Source organism: Panulirus ornatus, chromosome 22 (genome assembly GCF_036320965.1).
Source record: "Panulirus ornatus isolate Po-2019 chromosome 22, ASM3632096v1, whole genome shotgun sequence".
NCBI classification, from domain to species: Eukaryota; Metazoa; Arthropoda; class Malacostraca; order Decapoda; family Palinuridae; genus Panulirus; species Panulirus ornatus.
This window is the reverse complement of record NC_092245.1, coordinates 10357994-10380903: the sequence shown is the minus strand read 5'-3', so window position 1 is coordinate 10380903 and position 22910 is coordinate 10357994. Positions and strand designations below refer to the sequence as shown.

The following is a 22910-nucleotide window of genomic DNA, read 5'->3' as shown; positions in this document are numbered from 1 at the left end:
TCCTGCGCACAACTCTATCCATAGCCCACGCCTCGCAACCATACAACATTGTTGGAACCACTATTCCTTCAAACATACCCATTTTTGCTTTCCAAGATAATGTTCTCGACTTCCACACATTCTTCAAGGCTCCCAGAATTTTCGCCCCCTCCCCCACCCTGTGATCCACTTCCGCTTCCATGGTTCCATCCGCTGCCAGATCCACTCCCAGATATCTAAAACACTTTACTTCCTCCAGTTTTTCTCCATTCAAACTTACCTCCCAATTGACTTGACCCACAACCCTACTGTACCTAATAACCTTGCTCTTATTCACATTTACTCTTAACTTTCTTCTTTTACACACTTTACCAAACTCAGTCACCAGCTTCTGCAGTTTCTCACATGAATCAGCCACCAGCGCTGTATCATCAGCGAACAACAAAGACTCACTTCCCAAGCTCTCTCATCTCCAACAGACTTCATACTTGCCCCTCTTTCCAAAACTCTTGCATACACCTCCCTAACAACCCCATCCATAAACAAATTAAACAACCATGGAGACATCACACACCCCTGCAGCAAACCAACATTCACTGAGAACCAATCACTTTCCTCTCTTCCTACACGTACACATGCCTTACATCCTCGATAAAAACTTTTCACTGCTTCTAACAACTTGCCTCCCACACCATATATTCTTAATACCTTCCACAGAGCATCTCTATCAACTCTATCATATGCCTTCTCCAGATCCATAAATGCTACATACAAATCCATTCGCTTTTCTAAGTATTTCTCACATACATTCTTCAAAGCAAACACCTGATCCACACATCCTCTACCACTTCTGAAACCACACTGCTCTTCCCCAATCTGATGCTCTGTACATGCCTTCACCCTCTCAATCAATACCCTCCCATATAATTTACCAGGAATACTCAACAAACTTATACCTCTGTAATTTGAGCACTCACTCTTATCCCCTTTGCCTTTGTACAATGGCACTATGCACGCATTCCGCCAATCCTCAGGCACCTCACCATGAGTCATACACATTAAATAACCTTACCAACCAGTCAACAATACAGTCACCCCCTTTTTTAATAAATTCCACTGCAATACCATCCAAACCTGCTGCCTTGCCGGCTTTCATCTTCCGCAAAGCTTTTACTACCTCTTCTCTGTTTACCAAATCATTTTCCCTAACCCTCTCACTTTGCACACCACCTCGACCAAAACACCCTATATCTGCCACTCTATCATCAAACACATTCAACAAACCTTCAAAATACTCACTCCATCTCCTTCTCACACCACCACTACTTGTTATCACCTCCCCATTTGCGCCCTTCACGGAAGTTCCCATTTGCTCCCTTGTCTTACGCACTTTATTTACCTCCTTCCAGAACAACTTTTTATTCTCCCTAAAATTTAATGATACTCTCTCACCCCAACTCTCATTTGCCCTCTTTTTCACCTCTTGCACCTTTCTCTTGACCTCCTGTCTCTTTCTTTTATACATCTCCCACTCAATTGCATTTTTTCCCTGCAAAAATCGTCCAAATGCCTCTCTCTTCTCTTTCACTAATAATCTTACTTCTTCATCCCACCACTCACTACCCTTTCTAATCAACCCACCTCCCACTCTTCTCATGCCACAAGCATCTTTTGCGCAATCCATCACTGATTCCCTAAATACATCCCATTCCTCCCCCACTCCCCTTACTTCCATTGTTCTCACCTTTTTCCATTCTGTACTCAGTCTCTCCTGGTATATATATATATATATATATATATATATATATATATATATATATATATATATATATATATATATATATATATATATATATCAGCTTCTGCAGTTTCTCACATGAATCAGCCACCAGCGCTGTATCATCAGCGAACAACAACTGACTCACTTCCCAAGCTCTCTCATCCCCAACAGACTTCATACTTGCCCCTCTTTCCAGGACTCTTGCATTTACCTCCCTAACAACCCCATCCATAAACAAATTAAACAACCATGGAGACATCACACACCCCTGCCGCAAACCTACATTCACTGAGAACCAATCACTTTCCTCTCTTCCTACAGTTTGGTAAAGTGTGTGGAAGAAGAAAGTTAAGAGTAAATGTGAATAAGAGCAAGGTTATTAGGTACAGTAGGGTTGAGGGTCAAGTCAATTGGGAGGTGAGTTTGAATGGAGAAAAACTGGAGGAAGTGAAGTGTTTTAGATATCTGGGAGTGGATCTGTCAGCGGATGGAACCATGGAAGCGGAAGTGGATCATAGGGTGGGGGAGGGGGCGAAAATTTTGGGAGCCTTGAAAAATGTGTGGAAGTCGAGAACATTATCTCGGAAAGCAGAAATGGGTATGTTTGGAGGAATAGTGGTTCCAACAATGTTGTATGGTTGCGAGGCGTGGGCTATGGATAGAGTTGTGCGCGGGAGGATGGATGTGCTGGAAATGAGGTGTTTGAGGGCAGTGTGTGGTGTGAGGTGGTTTGATCGAGTAAGTGGCGTGAGGGTGGGGGGGATGTGTGGAGATAAAGGGAGCGTGGTTGAGAGAGCAGAAGAGGGTGTTTTGAAGTGGTTTGGGCACATGGAGAGGATGAGTGAGGAAAGATTGACCGAGAGGATGTATGTGTCGGAGGTGGAGGGAGCGAGGAGAGGAGGGAGACCGAATTGGGGGTGGAAAGGTGGAGTGAGGGGGATTTTGTGTGATCGGGGCCTGAACATGCAGGAGGGTGAGGGGAGGGCGAGGAATGGAGTGAGTTGGAGCGGTGTGGTGTACAGGGTTTGACGTGCTGTCAGTGGATTGAATCAGGGCATGTGAAGCGTCTGGGGTAAACCATGGAAAGCTGTGTAGGTATGTATATTTGCGTGTGTGGACGTGTGTATGTACATGTGTATGGGGGGGGGGGTTGGGCCATTTCTTTCGTCTGTTTCCTTGCGCTACCTCGCAAACGCGGGAGACAGCGACAAAGTATAAAAAAAAAAAAAAAAAAAAAAAAATATATATATATATATATAAACACCCATATACATAAATATACATTCCAACGTATACATACGTAGGCATACAGACTTATACATATACACACATGCACATATTCGTATTTGCTGCCTTCATCCATTCCCGTCTCCACCCCGCCATACATGAAATAGCAACACCCACCCCCCCCCTCCTCGAACTCCAGAGAGGGAGCGCCAGAAGACAACAAAGGCCACATTTGTTCACCCTCAGTCTCTAGCTGTCATATGCAATGCACCGAAACCACAGATCCCTTTCCACATCCAGGGCCCACAGATCTTTCCATGGTTTACCCCATGCGCTTCACATGCCCTGGTTCAATCCATTGACAGCACGTCGACCCCGGTATACCACATAGTTCCACTTCACTCTATTCCTTGCACGCCTTTGACCCTCCTGTATGTTCAGGCCCAGATCGCTCAAAATCTTTCTCACTCCATCCTTCCCTCACCAATTTGGTCTCCCGCTTACTGATCCTTCCACTTCTGACACATAGATCCTCTTTGCCAATATTTCCTCACTCACTCTCTCCATGTGTTGTACATCAACTGACTGTTATATTTGTCTCTTGTCTCCCTTGATGATATGATTATTACACGAAAGTGCACTTGGGAACTTACCGTGTTTCATTTTCCCTCTGGACTCATAGGAATATAATATATACATATATATATATATATATATATATATATATATATATATATATATATATATATATATATATATATATATATATATGTGTGTGTGTGTGTGTGTGTGTGTGTGTGTGTGTGTGTTGGGGGATCTTGACACGGATTCTTAAAAAGCAAGTTTTCCACTTCCTCCAGAAAACTTGAAATAACTTCCTCTTCTCTTATTTGTCCCTCTCATTAAGACATGAAGCCTATAATTCGATTGGTTGAAGGTTAAGATACGATGCCTATGATTCATGGTTGAAGGCTAAGATATGAAGCCTATCGTTTACTAGTTGAAGGTTTATATATGAAGCCTATAATGTGTTGTCTGAAGATTAAGATATAAGGCGTATCATTTCATGATTGAGGGGTAATATATGAACCCTATCGTTTGGCTGGTTGAAGGTTAAGATATGAAGCCAATCATTTGGTAGGTTATAGGTTAAAATATGAAGCCTATCATTAGGTTGATTGAAGGTTAAATTGCGAAGCCTATCATTTGACGGTTGAAGGGTAATATACAGAATTAAGGTGTAACATTAGTGAAGATAATGAACAGCAAGTGTGGATGGTCTGGCAGGTAGATGAAGATGGGCAAGTGTACCTGGAGTGGTTTCGTGCGCAGCGTTAAGCTGGTAATCACCTTCATATTCAGTCACGTGGGACTGTGTGCCTTCGTGGCGGCGTACACCGTGGCAGGTGCCTTCCTCTTCAGACAACTGGAGCAGAAGCACATCGAAGCTCATTACGACCCAGTCTTGCACCGCAACAACTGCTTCATGGACCTTTACACCATCACAGGTAAGACCCCATACATGGCCCTCTACACCATCACAGGTAAGACCCCACACATGGCCCTATAATCATCACAGGTAAGACCCCACATATGGCCCTCTACACCATCACAGGTAAGACCCCACACATGGCCCTCTACACCATCATACGTAAGACCCCACACATGGCCCTCTACACCATCACAGGTAAGACCCCACACATGGCCCTCTACACCATCACAGGTAAGACCCCACACATGGCCCTCTACACCATCACAGGTAAGACCCCACACATGGGCCTCTACATCATCACAGGTAAGACCCCACACATGGCCCTCTACATCATCACAGGTAAGACCCCACACATGGCCCTCTACACCATCACAGGTAAGACCTCACACATGGCCCTCTACATCATCACAGGTAAGACCCCAAACATGGCCCTCTACACCATCACAGGTAAGGCCCCACACATGGCCCTCTACATCATCACAGGTAAGACCCCACACATGGGCCTCTACATCATCACAGGTAAGACCCCACACATGGACCTCTACATCATCACAGGTAAGACCCCACACATGGCCCTCTACATCATCACAGGTAAGATCCCACACATGGCCCTCTACATCATCACAGGTAAGACCCACACATGGCCCTCTACATCATCACAGGTAAGACCCCACACATGGACCTCTACATCATCACAGGTAAGACCCCACACATGGCCCTCTACATCATCACAGGTAAAACCCCACACATGGCCCTCTACACCATCACAGGTAAGACCCCACACTTGGCCCTCTACATCATCACAGGTAAGACTCCACACATGGACCTCTACATCATCACAGGTAAGACCCCACACATGGCCCTCTACATCATCACAGGTAAGACCCCAAACATGGCCCTCTACATCATCACAGGTAAGACCCCACACATGGCCCTCTACATCATCACAGGTAAGTCCCCACACATGGCCCTCTACATCATCACAGGTAAGACCCCACACATGGCCCTCTACATCATCACAGGTAAGACCCCACACATGGCCCTCTACATCATTACAGGAAAGACCCCACACATGGGCCTCTACATCATCACAGGTAAGACCCCACACATGGCCCTCTACATCATCACAGGTAAGACCCCACACATGGCCCTCTACATCATCACAGGTAAGACCCCACACATGGGCCTCTACATCATCACAGGTAAGACCCCACACATGGCCCTCTACATCATCACAGGTAAGACCCCACACATGGCCCTCTACATCATCACAGGTAAGACCCCACACATGGCCCTCTACATCATCACAGGTAAGACCCCACACATGGGCCTCTACATCATCACAGGTAAGACCCCACAATTGGCACTCTACATCATCACAGGTAAGACCCACACATGGGCCTCTACATCATCACAAGTTAGACCCCAAACATGGCCCTCTACATCATCACAGGTAAGACCCCACACATGGCCCTCTACATCATCACAGGTAAGACCCCACACATGGCCCTCTACATCATCACAGGTAAGACCCCACACATGGCCCTCTACACCATCACAGGTAAGACCCCACACATGGCCCTCTACATCATCACAGGTAAGACCCCACACATGGCCCTCTACATCATCACAGGTAAGACCCCACACATGGCCCTCTACATCATCACAGGTAAGACCCCACACATGGCCCTCTACATCATCACAGGTAAGACCCCACACATGGCCCTCTACATCATCACAGGTAAGACCCCACACATGGCCCTCTACATCATCACAGGTAAGACCCCACACATGGCCCTCTACATCATCACAGGTAAGACCCCACACATGGGCCTCTACATCATCACAGGTAAGACCCCACACATGGCCCTCTACATCATCACAGGTAAGACCCCACACATGGCCCTCTACATCATCACAGGTAAGACCCCACACATGGCCCTCTACATCACAGGTAAGACCCCACACATGGGCCCTCTACATCATCACAGGTAAGACCCCACACATGGCCCTCTACATCATCACAGGTAAGACCCCACACATGGCCCTCTACATCATCACAGGTAAGACCCCACACATGGCCCTCTACATCATCACAGGTAAGACCCCACACATGGCCCTCTACATCATCACAGGTAAGACCCCACACATGGCCCTCTACATCATCACAGGTAAGACCCCACACATGGCCCTCTACATCATCACAGGTAAGACCCCACACATGGCCCTCTACATCATCACAGGTAAGACCCCACACATGGCCCTCTACATCATCACAGGTAAGACCCCACACATGGGCCTCTACATCATCACAGGTAAGACCCCACACATGGGCCCTCTACATCATCACAGGTAAGACCCCACACATGGCCCTCTACATCATCACAGGTAAGACCCCACACATGGCCCTCTACATCATCACAGGTAAGACCCCACACATGGCCCTCTACATCATCACAGGTAAGACCCCACACATGGCCCTCTACATCATCACAGGTAAGACCCCACACATGGCCCTCTACACTCATCACAGGTAAGACCCCACACATGGCCCTCTACATCATCACAGGTAAGACCCCACACATGGGCCCTCTACATCATCACAGGTAAGACCCCACACATGGCGCCTCTACATCATCACAGGTAAGACCCCACACATGGGCCCTCTACATCATCACAGGTAAGACCCCACACATGGCCCTCTACATCATCACAGGTAAGACCCACACATGGCCCTCTACATCATCACAGGTAAGACCCCACACATGGGCCCTCTACATCATCACAGGTAAGACCCCACACATGGCCCTCTACATCATCACAGGTAAGACCCCACACATGGCCCTCTACATCATCACAGGTAAGACCCCACACATGGCCCTCTACATCATCACAGGTAAGACCCCACACATGGCCCTCTACATCATCACAGGTAAGACCCCACACATGGCCCTCTACATCATCACAGGTAAGACCCCACACATGGCCCTCTACATCATCACAGGTAAGACCCCACACATGGCCCTCTACATCATCACAGGTAAGACCCCACACATGGCCCTCTACATCATCACAGGTAAGACCCCACACATGGCCCTCTACATCATCACAGGTAAGACCCCACACATGGCCCTCTACATCATCACAGGTAAGACCCCACACATGGCCCTCTACATCATCACAGGTAAGACCCCACACATGGCCCTCTACATCATCACAGGTAAGACCCCACACATGGCCTCTACATCATCACAGGTAAGACCCCACACATGGCCCTCTACATCATCACAGGTAAGACCCCACACATGGCCCTCTACATCATCACAGGTAAGACCCCACACATGGCCCTCTACATCATCACAGGTAAGACCCCACACATGGCCCTCTACATCATCACAGGTAAGACCCCACACATGGCCCTCTACATCATCACAGGTAAGACCCCACACATGGCCCTCTACATCATCACAGGTAAGACCCCACACATGGCCCTCTACATCATCACAGGTAAGACCCCACACATGGCCCTCTACATCATCACAGGTAAGACCCCACACATGGCCCTCTACATCATCACAGGTAAGACCCCACACATGGCCCTCTACATCATCACAGGTAAGACCCCACACATGGCCCTCTACATCATCACAGGTAAGACCCCACACATGGCCCTCTACATCATCACAGGTAAGACCCCACACATGGCCCTCTACATCATCACAGGTAAGACCCCACACATGGCCCTCTACATCATCACAGGTAAGACCCCACACATGGCCCTCTACATCATCACAGGTAAGACCCCACACATGGCCCTCTACATCATCACAGGTAAGACCCCACACATGGCCCTCTACATCATCACAGGTAAGACCCCACACATGGCCCTCTACATCATCACAGGTAAGACCCCACACATGGACCTCTACATCATCACAGGTAAGACCCCACACATGGCCCTCTACATCATCACAGGTAAGACCCCACACATGGCCCTCTACATCATCACAGGTAAGACCCCACACATGGACCTCTACATCATCACAGGTAAGACCCCACACATGGCCCTCTACATCATCACAGGTAAGACCCCACACATGGCCCTCTACATCATCACAGGTAAGACCCCACACATGGCCCTCTACATCATCACAGGTAAGACCCCACACATGGCCCTCTACATCATCACAGGTAAGACCCCACACATGGACCTCTACATCATCACAGGTAAGACCCCACACATGGACCTCTACATCATCACAGGTAAGACCCCACACATGGCCCTCTACATCATCACAGGTAAGACCCCACACATGGCCCTCTACATCATCACAGGTAAGACCCCACACATGGCCCTCTACATCATCACAGGTAAGACCCCACACATGGCCCTCTACATCATCACAGGTAAGACCCCACACATGGCCCTCTACATCATCACAGGTAAGACCCCACACATGGACCTCTACATCATCACAGGTAAGACCCCACACATGGACCTCTACATCATCACAGGTAAGACCGAACACATGGCCCTCTACATCATCACAGGTAAGACCCAACACATGGACCTCTACATCATCACAGGTAAGACCCCACACATGGCCCTCTACATCATCACAGGTAAGACCCCACACATGGCCCTCTACATCATCACAGATAAGACCCCACACATGGCCCTCTACATCATCACAGGTAAGACCCCACACATGGGCCTTAATATAAATAGTGTACAGGTCAATGCGTGAGGTCTTACTAGTGATGAACACTGGGGACACCTCCGGGCCACTCCCAGCTGCTTCTTGGTTGGGTAATCTTGGATGTCTGTGGCCTGGAATATACCTTGGTAATTCCGGGTCTCGATATCTTTACGTATCTTCACAGTCAGGAGCGTCATGTTCAGGTCTTGGCCGGCATTTCTAAATCATTGTAATTAAGAACATTAATGGTTTGGTTTAGAATACTTGGAGAACAATACAATCTTATTTTGTGATCTAATATTGAAAAAATGATAATACCGAACTATGTTAGAGCTCTTAATTTGTTAATGATTACGATGCCGTGGGTTAGATTACAGTCATATCTGAATAAGATTTATTACTACAGTCATCATCATGCCGTAGGTGGGTTATGTTAGAGTCAGTACCATCTGTACAGAGAAGGCGGGAGGAAGGCTCAACTCGAGGGACTGGCAGGAAATCCTGGAGTCAACCATATGGCAAGAGGATGTGAAGCACAGATTGATGAGGTTCGAACAACTCCTGGTAACGGCTGTCCAGGACCAAGTGTATGACCTGGGTCAAGATGAACAGAAAGACAGGTGGAGTGTCATCGGCTCGCTCTTTTACTGTGTCACCGTCATAACTACCATAGGTAAGCATGTATGTAAGTAATTACTGCTGTAGTCAAACTATCCAGTCGCACAAGGAAGCACGTAACCCTACCTGGTGTTAGTGGCACCAGCCGACATGTGATCCTTCCTAGTCTTAGTGGCACCAGCCGACATGTGATCCTTCCTAGTCTTAGTGGCACCAGCCAACATGTGATCCTTCCTAGTCTTAGTGGTACCAGCCAACATGTTGTGATCCTTCCTAGTCTTAGTGGCACCAGCCAACATGTTGTGATCCTTCCTAGTCTTAGTGGCACCAGCCAACATGTTGTGATCCTTCCTAGTCTTAGTGGCACCAGCCAACATGTTGTGATCCTTCATAGTCTTAGTGGCACCAGCCAACATGTTGTGATCCTTCCTAGTCTTAGTGGCACCAGCCGACATGTGATCCTTCCTAGTCTTAGTGGCACCAGCCAACATGTGATCCTTCCTAGTCTTAGTGGTACCAGCCAACATGTTGTGATCCTTCCTAGTCTTAGTGGCACCAGCCAACATGTTGTGATCCTTCCTAGTCTTAGTGGCACCAGCCAACATGTTGTGATCCTTCCTAGTCTTAGTGGCACCAGCCAACATGTTGTGATCCTTCCTAGTCTTAGTGGCACCAGCCAACATGTTGTGATCCTTCCTAGTCTTAGTGGCACCAGCCAACATGTTGTGATCCTTCCTAGTCTTAGTGGCACCAGCCAACATGTTGTGATCCTTCATAGTCTTAGTGGCACCAGCCAACATGTTGTGATCCTTCATACTCTTAGTGACACCAGCCAACATGTTGTGATCCTTCATAGTCTTAGTGGCACCAGCCAACATGTTGTGATCCTTCCTACTCTTAGTGGCACCAGCCAACATGTTGTGATCCTTCCTAGTCTTAGTGACACCAGCCAACATGTTGTGATCCTTCCTACTCTTAGTGGCACCAGCCAACATGTTGTGATCCTTCATACTCTTAGTGACACCAGCCAACATGTGATCCTTCCTACTCTTAGTGGTACCAGCCAACATGTTGTGATCCTTCATAGTCTTAGTGGCACCAGCCAACATGTTGTGATCCTTCCTACTCTTAGTGGCACCAGCCAACATGTTGTGATCCTTCCTAGTCTTAGTGGCACCAGCCAACATGTTGTGATCCTTCCTAGTCTTAGTGGCACCAGCCAACATGTTGTGATCCTTCCTAGTCTTAGTGGCACCAGCCAACATGTTGTGATCCTTCCTAGTCTTAGTGGCACCAGCCAACATGTTGTGATCCTTCCTACTCTTAGTGGCACCAGCCAACATGTTGTGATCCTTCCTAGTCTTAGTGGCACCAGCCAACATGTTGTGATCCTTCCTAGCTCTTAGTGGCACCAGCCAACATGTTGTGATCCTTCCTAGTCTTAGTGGCACCAGCCAACATGTTGTGATCCTTCCTACTCTTAGTGACACCAGCCAACATGTTGTGATCCTTCCTAGTCTTAGTGGCACCAGCCAACATGTTGTGATCCTTCCTAGTCTTAGTGGCACCAGCCAACATGTTGTGATCCTTCCTAGTCTTAGTGGCACCAGCCAACATGTTGTGATCCTTCCTACTCTTAGTGGCACCAGCCAACATGTTGTGATCCTTCCTAGTCTTAGTGGCACCAGCCAACATGTTGTGATCCTTCCTAGTCTTAGTGGCACCAGCCAACATGTTGTGATCCTTCCTAGTCTTAGTGGCACCAGCCAACATGTTGTGATCCTTCCTAGTCTTAGTGGCACCAGCCAACATGTTGTGATCCTTCCTAGTCTTAGTGGCACCAGCCAACATGTTGTGATCCTTCCTAGTCTTAGTGGCACCAGCCAACATGTTGTGATCCTTCCTAGTCTTAGTGGCACCAGCCAACATGTTGTGATCCTTCCTAGTCTTAGTGGCACCAGCCAACATGTTGTGATCCTTCCTAGTCTTAGTGGCACCAGCCAACATGTTGTGATCCTTCCTAGTCTTAGTGGCACCAGCCAACATGTTGTGATCCTTCCTAGTCTTAGTGGCACCAGCCAACATGTTGTGATCCTTCCTAGTCTTAGTGGCACCAGCCAACATGTTGTGATCCTTCCTAGTCTTAGTGGCACCAGCCAACATGTTGTGATCCTTCCTACTCTTAGTGGCACCAGCCAACATGTTGTGATCCTTCCTACTCTTAGTGGCACCAGCCAACATGTTGTGATCCTTCCTAGTCTTAGTGGCACCAGCCAACATGTTGTGATCCTTCCTACTCTTAGTGGCACCAGCCAACATGTTGTGATCCTTCCTAGTCTTAGTGGCACCAGCCAACATGTTGTGATCCTTCCTAGTCTTAGTGGCACCAGCCAACATGTGATCCTTCCTAGTCTTAGTGGCACCAGCCAACATGTTGTGATCCTTCCTACTCTTAGTGGCACCAGCCACCATGTGATCCTTCCTAGTCTTAGTGGCACCAGCCAACATGTGATCCTTCCTAGTCTTAGTGGCACCAGCCAACATGTTGTGATCCTTCCTAGTCTTAGTGGCACCAGCCAACATGTGATCCTTCCTAGTCTTAGTGGCACCAGCCAACATGTGATCCTTCCTAGTCTTAGTGGCACCAGCCAACATGTGATCCTTCCTAGTCTTAGTGGCACCAGCCAACATGTTGCGATCCTTCATAGTCTTAGTGGCACCAGCCAACATGTTGTGATCCTTCCTAGTCTTAGTGGCACCAGCCAACATGTTGTGATCCTTCATAGTCTTAGTGGCACCAGCCAACATGTGATCCTTCCTAGTCTTAGTGGCACCAGCCAACATGTGATCCTTCCTAGTCTTAGTGGCACCAGCCAACATGTTGTGATCCTTCCTAGTCTTAGTGGCACCAGCCAACATGTTGTGATCCTTCCTAGTCTTAGTGGCACCAGCCAACATGTTGTGATCCTTCCTAGTCTTAGTGGCACCAGCCAACATGTTGTGATCCTTCCTACTCTTAGTGGCACCAGCCAACATGTTGTGATCCTTCCTAGTCTTAGTGGCACCAGCCAACATGTTGTGATCCTTCCTAGTCTTAGTGGCACCAGCCAACATGTTGTGATCCTTCCTAGTCTTAGTGGCACCAGCCAACATGTTGTGATCCTTCCTAGTCTTAGTGGTACCAGCCAACATGTTGTGATCCTTCCTACTCTTAGAGGCACCAGCCAACATGTTGTGATCCTTCCTAGTCTTAGTGGCACCAGCCAACATGTGATCCTTCCTAGTCTCAGTGGCACCAGCCAACATGTTGTGATCCTTCCTAGTCTTAGTGGCACCAGCCAACATGTTGTGATCCTTCCTAGTCTTAGTGGCACCAGCCAACATGTTGTGATCCTTCATAGTCTTAGTGGCACCAGCCAACATGTGATCCTTCCTAGTCTTAGTGGCACCAGCCAACATGTTGTGATCCTTCCTAGTCTTAGTGGCACCAGCCAACATGTTGTGATCCTTCCTAGTCTTAGTGGCACCAGCCAACATGTTGTGATCCTTCCTAGTCTTAGTGGCACCAGCCAACATGTTGTGATCCTTCCTAGTCTTAGTGGCACCAGCCAACATGTGATCCTTCCTAGTCTTAGTGGCACCAGCCAACATGTTGTGATCCTTCCTAGTCTTAGTGGCACCAGCCAACATGTTGTGATCCTTCCTAGTCTTAGTGGCACCAGCCAACATGTTGTGATCCTTCCTAGTCTTAGTGGCACCAGCCAACATGTTGTGATCCTTCCTACTCTTAGTGGCACCAGCCAACATGTTGTGATCCTTCCTAGTCTTAGTGGCACCAGCCAACATGTGATCCTTCCTAGTCTTAGTGGCACCAGCCAACATGTTGTGATCCTTCCTAGTCTTAGTGGCACCAGCCAACATGTTGTGATCCTTCCTAGTCTTAGTGGCACCAGCCAACATGTTGTGATCCTTCCTAGTCTTAGTGGCACCAGCCAACATGTTGTGATCCTTCCTAGTCTTAGTGGCACCAGCCAACATGTTGTGATCCTTCCTAGTCTTAGTGGCACCAGCCAACATGTTGTGATCCTTCCTAGTCTTAGTGGCACCAGCCAACATGTTGTGATCCTTCCTAGTCTTAGTGGCACCAGCCAACTTGTGATCGCTCTTACTCCTCAGGTTACGGACATGTGTCACCACGTACGTGGGAAGGTAAGCTCGTCACCATCGTATACGCCATCATTGGCATCCCGCTCATGTTGCTCTGTCTTACCAACATCGGCGACTCCATGGCAACCTCCTTCAGGTGGGTGCGCACAGTTCGGCCACACCATGGCAACCTTCTCTAGGCAGGTGTACACAGCTTGACTACCCATGGCAACCTTCAGGCATATTTACACACGTACATATACATACCTATACATCTCAACATATACATATATATCCACACACAGACATATACACATATACACATGTACATAATTAATACTGTCTGCCCTTATTCCTTCCCGTCGCCACCCCGCCACACATGAAATGACAACCCCCTCCCCCGCATGTGTGCCAGGTAGCGCTAGGAAAAGACAACAAAGGCCACATTCGTTCACACTCAGTCTCTAGCTGTCATGTATAATGCACCGAAACCACAGCTCCCTTTCCATATCCAGGCCCCACAAAACATTCCATGGTTTACCCCAGACGCTTCACATGCCCTGGTTCAAACCACGGACAGCACGTCGACCCCGGTATACCACATCGTTCCAATCCACTCTATTCCTTGCACGCCTTTCACCCTCCTGCATATTCAGACCCCAATCACTCAAAATCTTTCTTACTCCATCTTTCCACCTTCAATTTGGTCTCCCACTTCTCGTTCCCTCCACCTCTGACACATATATCCTCTTTGTCAATCTTTCCTCACTCATTCTCTCCTTGTGACCAAACCATTTCAAAACACCCTCTTCGCCTCTATCAACCACACTCATTTTATTACCACACATCTCTCTTACCCTTTCACTACTTACTCGATCAAACCACCTCACACCACATATTGTCCTCAAACATCATTTCCAGCGCATCCACCCTCCTCCGCACAACTCTATCTATTTATAGCCCACGCCTCGCAACCATATAACATTGTTGGAAACACTATTCCTTCAAACATACACATTTTTGCTTTCCAAGATAAAGTTCTCGACTTCCACACATACTTCAACGCCCCCAGAACTTTCGCCCCCTACCCCACCCTATGATTCACTTCCGCTTCCATGGTTCCATCTGCTGCCAAATCCACTCCCAGATATCTAAAACACTTCACTTCCTCCAGTTTTTCTCCATTCAAACTTACCTCCCAATTGACTTGTCCCTCAACCCTACTGTACCAAATAACCTTACTCTTATTCACATTTACCCTCAGCTTTCTTCTTTCACACACTTCACCAAACTCAGTCACCAGCTTCTGCAGTTTCTCACCCGAATCAGCCACTAGCGCTGTATCATCAGCGAACAACAACTGACTCACTTCCCAAGCTCTCTCATTCACAACAGACTGCATACTGGCCCCTCTTTCCAAAACGCTTGCTTTCACCTCCCTAACAACCCCATCCATAAACAAATTAAATAACCATGGAGACATCACGCACCCCTGCCGCAAACCAATATTCACTGAGAACCAATTCCTTTCCTCTCTTCCTACTCGTACACATGCCCTACATCCTCGATAAAAACTTTTCACTGCTTCTAACAACTTACCTCCCACACCATATATTCTTAATACCTTCCACAGAGCATCTCTATCAACTCTATCATATGCCTTATCCAGATCCATAAATGCTACATACAAATCCATGTTTTTCTAAGTATTTCTCCCATGCATTTTTCAAAGCAAACACCTGATCCACACATCCTCTACCACTTATGAAACCACACTGCCCCTCCCCAATCTGATGCTCTGTACATGCCTTCACCCTCTCAATCAATGCCCTCCCATATATTATATATATATATATATATATATATATATATATATATATATATATATATATATATATATATATATATATATATATATATATATATATATATATATATATATATATATATTGCTTTGCTTTGCTTTTGCTTTGTCGCTGTCTCCCGCGTTAGCGAGGTAGCGCAAGGAAACAGACGAAAGAATGGCCCAATCCACCCACATACACATGTATATACATACACGTATATATATATATATATATATTATATATATATATATATATATATATATATATATATATATATATATATATATATATATATATATTTTTTTTTTTATACTCTGTCGCTGTCTCCCGCGTCTGCGAGGTAGCGCAAGGAAACAGACGAAAGAAATGGCCCAACCCCCCCCCCCCCATACACATGTACATACACACGTCCACACACGCAAATATACATACCTACACAGCTTTCCATGGTTTACCCCAGACGCTTCACATGCCTTGATTCAATCCACTGACAGCACGTCAACCCCTGTATACCACATCGCTCCAATTCACTCTATTCCTTGCCCTCCTTTCATCCTCCTGCATGTTCAGGCCCCGATCACACAAAATCTTTTTCACTCCATCTTTCCACCTCCAATTTGGTCTCCCTCTTCTCCTCGTTCCCTCCACCTCCGACACATATATCCTCTTGGTCAATCTTTCCTCACTCATTCTCTCCATGTGCCCAAACCATTTTAAAACACCCTCTTCTGCTCTCTCAACCACGCTCTTTTTATTTCCACACATCTCTCTTACCCTTACGTTACTTACTCGATCAAACCACCTCACACCACACATTGTCCTCAAACATCTCATTTCCAGCACATCCATCCTCCTGCGCACAACTCTATCCATAGCCCACGCCTCGCAACCATACAACATTGTTGGAACCACTATTCCTTCAAACATACCCATTTTTGCTTTCCGAGATAATGTTCTCGACTTCCACACATTTTTCAAGGCTCCCAAAATTTTCGCCCCCTCCCCCACCCTATGATCCACTTCCGCTTCCATGGTTCCATCCGCTGACAGATCCACTCCCAGATATCTAAAACACTTCACTTCCTCCAGTTTTTCTCCATTCAAACTCACCTCCCAATTGACTTGACCCTCAACCCTACTGTACCTAATAACCTTGCTCTTATTCACATTTACTCTTAACTTTCTTCTTCCACACACTTTACCAAACTCAGTCACCAGCTTCTGCAGTTTCTCACATGAATCAGCCACCAGCGCTGTATCATCAGCGAACAACAACTGACTCACTTCCCAAGCTCTCTCATCCCCAACAGACTTCATACTTGCCCCTCTTTCCAGGACTCTTGCATTTACCTCCCTAACAACCCCATCCATAAACAAATTAAACAACCATGGAGACATCACACACCCCTGCCGCAAACCTACATTCACTGAGAACCAATCACTTTCCTCTCTTCCTACACGTACACATGCCTTACATCCTCGATAAAAACTTTTCACTGCTTCTAACAACTTGCCTCCCACACCATATATTCTTAATACCTTCCACAGAGCATCTCTATCAACTCTATCATATGCCTTCTCCAGATCCATAAATGCTACATACAAATCCATTTGCTTTTCTAAGTATTTCTCACATACATTCTTCAAAGCAAACACCTGATCCACACATCCTCTACCACTTCTGAAACCGCACTGCTCTTCCCCAATCTGATGCTCTGTACATGCCTTCACCCTCTCAATCAATACCCTCCCATATAATTTACCAGGAATACTCAACAAACTTATACCTCTGTAATTTGAGCACTCACTCTTATCCCCTTTGCCTTTGTACAATATATATATATATATATATATATACATACATTTTTTTTTTCTTTTGCTTTGTCGCTGTCTCCCGCGTTTGCGAGGTAGCGCAAGGAAACAGACGAAAGAAATGGCCCAACCCACCCCCATACACATGTATATACATACGTCCACACACGCAAATATACATACCTACACAGCTTTCCATGGTTTACCCCAGACGCTTCACAAGCCCTGATTCAATCCACTGACAGCAGGTCAACCCCGGTATACCACATCGATCCAATTCACTCTATTCCTTGCCCTCCTTTCATCCTCCTGCATGTTCAGGCCCCGATCACACAAAATCTTTTTCACTCCATCTTTCCACCTCCAATTTGGTCTCCCACTTCTCCTCGTTCCCTCCACCTCCGACACATATATCCTCTTGGTCAATCTTTCCTCACTCATTCTCTCCATGTGCCCAAACCATTTCAAAACACCCTCTTCTGCTCTCTCAACCACGCTCTTTTTATTTCCACACATCTCTCTTACCCTTACGTTACTTACTCGATCAAACCACCTCACACCACACATTGTCCTCAAACATCTCATTTCCAGCACATCCATCCTCCTGCGCACAACTCTATCCATAGCCCACGCCTCGCAACCATACAACATTGTTGGAACCACTATTCCTTCAAACATACCCATTTTTGCTTTCCGAGATAATGTTCTCGACTTCCACACATTCTTCAAGGCTCCCAGAATTTTCGCCCCCCTCCCCCACCCTATGATCCACTTCCGCTTTCATGGTTCCATCCGCTGCCAGATCCACTCCCAGATATCTAAAACACTTTACTTCCTCCAGTTTTTCTCTATTCAAACTTACCTCCCAATTGACTTGACCCTCAACCCTACTGTACCTAATAACCTTGCTTTTATTCACACGTATATATATATATATATATATATATATATATATATATATATATATATATATATATATATATATATATATATGTTTTTATTCATTTCATTTTGCTTTGTCGCTATCTCCCGCGCCTGCGAGGTAGCGCAAGGAAACAGACGAAAGAAATGGCCCAACCCACCCCCACACACACATGCACACACACACACACGTCCACACACGCAAACATACACAACTACACATCCCAACGTACACACATATATACACACACAGACACACACATATACACACATGCACACAATTCACACAGTCTGCCCCTACTCACCTCCATCGCCACCCCGCCACACACGGAATAACATCCCCCTCCCCCCCTTATGTGCGCGAGGCAGCGCCAGGAAAAGACAACAAAGGCCCCATTCGCTCACACTCAGTCTCTAGCTGTCATGCAATAATGCCCGAAACCACACCTCCCTTTCCACATCCAGGCCCCACACAACTTTCCATGGTTTACCCCAGACACTTCACATGCCCTGATTCAATCCACTGACAGCATGTCGACCCCGGTATACCACATCGATCCAATTCACTCTATTCCTTGCCCGCCTTTCACCCTCCTGCATGTTCAGGCCCCGATCACTCAAAATCTTTTTCACTCCATCTTTCCACCTCCAATTTGGTCTCCCACTTCTCCTCGATCCCTCCACCTCCGACACATATATCCTCTTGGTCAATCTTTCCTCACTCATTCTCTCCATGTGCCCAAACCATTTCAAAACACCCTCTCCTGCTCTCTCAACCACGCTCTTTTTATTTCCACACATCTCTCTTACCCTTACATTACTTACTCGATCAAACCACCTCACACCACATATTGTCCTCAAACATCTCATTTCCATATATATATATATATATATATATATATATATATATATATATATATATATATATATATATATATATATATATATATATATTTTTTTTTTTTTTTTTTTTTTTTCTTGTCGCTGTCTTCCGCGTTTGCTAGGTGAGGATATATATATATATATATATATATATATATATATATATATATATATATATATATATATATATATATATATATATATTCTTTTTTTTCATACCATTCGCCATTTCATGCGTTAGCGAGATTGCGTTAAGAACAGAGGACTGGGCCTTTGAGGGAATATCCTCACCTGGCCCCCTTCTCTGTTCCTTCTTTTGATAAAAAAAAAAAAATAATGAGAGGGGAGGATTTCCAGCCCCCCGCTCCCTCCCCTTTTAGTCGCCTTCTACAACACGCAGGGAATACGTGGGAAGTATTCTTTCTCCCCTATCCCCAGGGATCGATATATATATATATATATATATATATATATATATATATATATATATATATATATATCTTTTTTTTTTCTTTTGACATTTTGGCTTGAAATATCTGAGACAACCTCGCTCTTGTGATCCTTCATTTTCAGTTCTAACTAACTAATTAGGAACACAGAGGAGCAAAATCCTGTTGAGTTAGGAACACAGAGGAACAACCACCTGTTAAGGTAGGAACACAGATGAACAACCACCTGTAGAGGTAGGAACACTGATGAACAACCACCTGTTCAGGAGGGAATATCATTATAATCATGTTTGACGTCGTTACTAAGGTTATGATCTCTCCAGGTTCCTGTATGGTCGATTATGTTGCCGGAGTGACCGCCAGGCTGAGGCGCTCCCACTCACCACCCTCCATTCTACCAGGTCAGGACAAGTACCACCTACCACCCTCCATGCTACCAGGTCACGTACCACTCTCATGATAGGAGGACTTGGATACTGGTGTATACGTTATCATGGTAACATTTCATAAGATAGAACAATCAGACAGTAGGTACCTTGACTCAACAGACAAGTAGTGTGTATTAGATAGTACTGGAGTACTTCAAGTATAATGAGAACATTTTGTTTTACCTGTATATCTATATTCATTATGAGGTCAATATTTGTACAATTAACGTAAGTCAATTTTTCGTGTTGCAGGGATTCCTGGGAAAGTGGACGTGGGCAGAGGTATGTTCCCAAGAGACGGAACATGCTCATCTCTCCTCCCATCTCCGCCACCATACACCGGGGCTCAGACAACCCCTTCGTGGCTGACGCAAGAATAGATGCCTCTAATGTTTCGTGTAGACCTTGCGCGCCACGTTATCCCAACACAGTACACACAGCTGATGCTGAAGCCAACCGCATGGTAGCAGAATGTGCAGCATATACCAATATGGGCGTACCTGGCCTGGTGGTGACCTCACACCAGGATTATGACATGGTGACTCTGACTGGTGGACTCTCTCCGACCACGATAACTCCTAATACAGCCGAAGTGTCGGTAGCGTCATCTCCCGTCACCAGAGACGACACTGATGACTGGCCCGGCAGCAGATATTCCACTTATGTCGGTAACCAAGTAAGCGAAAGCCAAACTGAACCCAATCCATGCAATCCCTCAACAAGAACTTGTTCCCCAACCGTTACCATCTCCACCACATCCCTTCCTCCTGGTACTCTAAGCAACCCTTGGCCTCGACAAGAATCGTGTCCATCTACGGGAAGCTTAATGCCGTATGGCAGTGATGTAGAGGAACAGAGTATTCCAGCTAGAGGCAGAATCACACACTCACCAGCGGGGAAAACTTTAGTGGTGTATAATACTTTATCAGGGGATGCCTTACTGGAACAGAGTAAAGTTGCAAGGAAGATAGCTCTCATGAACAAGGGAGGATTTGGTCAAGTGCAGACTCATGCAACAACTGTCTTTACAGATCCAGTCTCTGGCCAAGCAGTAAATGGAGACATGCTTGGCCTTAACTACCGACCGATCCCTCCTGACATATCAGATGTCGATAATCGCGTCCCAATCCCAATTGTGCTTGCGTTTGTTGTCTCTTACATTGGTATTGGTGCCCTATTGTTCAGCTGGCTGGAAGGCTGGACACTACTTGATGCCGGGTACTTCTGCTTTATCACCCTCTCAACCATAGGTTTTGGTGACTTCGTGCCTGGCAAGTCCTTGGGTTATGATACACAAGAAGCTCAAATCAAACTAGTAACAGGGTCTCTCTATCTCATGTTTGGTTTGGCTGTTCTTGCCATGTCCTTTAATCTTGTGCAGGAGGAAGTCGTCCTAAAGTGTAAGGCTTTTGCCCTTTGGATTGGACTTATGAAAGAATAATTTCCAAAAATACAAATTACTTTATCTGAGATTCTACCCCTAGAAAAACGAGTTTATTATCTCTTTGGAACTGAAGGAAACTGCTTTTTCTTAAGTAAAAAATCTACATTAACCTTTTAATAATTTGAATGACTGTGTCTATTTCTATCTAGTCCAGGATGACAGTATCCAAAGGTATCTGTAACAAACTGATCCGATGTTGTTTGTCAGATGACCATACACATGCATAGCTGTGTGTGGCGAGCAGGGAGGTGTGTACTACTACATAATGTTATACACAAGTTTGGTATAGGATATTCTTACTATAGCACAGTGACTGTGGTCATTGTCTCCTTGCCATGACTGCCTCTACTAACCCTCATTGAACACTTATGTTCCCAGTATAGTTAATGTTAGTTTATTTGCTCAAAGAAAAATGAATTATATTAAACAGGAACTCTGTTGTTGTGAATTTTTCCTTATTTTCATCAGTATTTATAAAAAAAAACAATATCAAAATATGACAAAATAAGTTACCCTTAGGTACAACATGCTACGTTAAGAGATATGCTGGTGTACAACATAACACGTCATGAGTTACCCTTAGGTACAACATGCCACGTTATGAGTTACCCGAAGGTACAACATGCCATTTTATAAGTCAACCTAAGGTATAACCATGCCATTATAAGTTACCCTAAGGTACAACCATGCGAAGTTGTTACCTAAGGAACTCCCATACCAAGTTATGTTACCTCAAGGTACAACCACGCCAAGTTATGTTACCACAAGGTACAACCATACTGTTATAAGTTACCCTTCGGTACAGCCATGCCAATCTATAAGTTATCCTAAGGTACAACCATTCCTAATTATGTTACCTCATGGTGCAACCATGCCAAGTCATAAGTTACGCTAAGGCACAACCACGCCGTTATAAGTTACCCCCAAGGTACAACCACACCAAGTTATGATACCACAAAGTCCAACCATGCCAAGTTGTCACACTAAGGTAAAACCATGGCAAGTTGCAAGTTACCCCAAACTACAACCATGCCAAGTTGTTACACCAAGTTAAAACCATGCCAAGCTATACGTTACCCCAAGGTACAACCATACCATGTCTTAAGGCCTGTCTACACGAGCGGGCCTGATCGGCGGGTTTGCCCGTTAACGGGCAAATTCTGGCGGGCCTGCCCGTGAATGTTG

At 45.9% G+C, this 22910-nt stretch overlaps 1 protein-coding gene across 7 annotated transcripts in view; it reads left to right on the top strand.

Moving 5' to 3' along the window:
- Positions 1 to 22165, top strand: part of LOC139756536 (uncharacterized) — a 55930-nt gene extending 33765 nt beyond the window's left edge. For 4 of the 7 annotated variants that reach the window (XM_071676085.1, XM_071676083.1, XM_071676086.1 and 1 more), the window contains 5 exons: positions 4274 to 4494; positions 9636 to 9851; positions 13973 to 14099; positions 20177 to 20293; positions 20534 to 22165. In XM_071676085.1, the coding sequence (XP_071532186.1) occupies positions 4278 to 4494; positions 9636 to 9851; positions 13973 to 14099; positions 20177 to 20293; positions 20534 to 21722 (1866 nt within the window). In that variant the 5' untranslated portion in view covers positions 4274 to 4277 and the 3' untranslated portion in view covers positions 21723 to 22165. The remainder of the gene's footprint in view (positions 1 to 4273; positions 4495 to 9635; positions 9852 to 13972; positions 14100 to 20176; positions 20294 to 20533) is intronic. The other 3 variants (XM_071676088.1, XM_071676087.1, XM_071676089.1) reach the window with 2 other exon arrangements.
- The last annotated feature ends 745 nt before the right edge of the window (positions 22166 to 22910 follow it).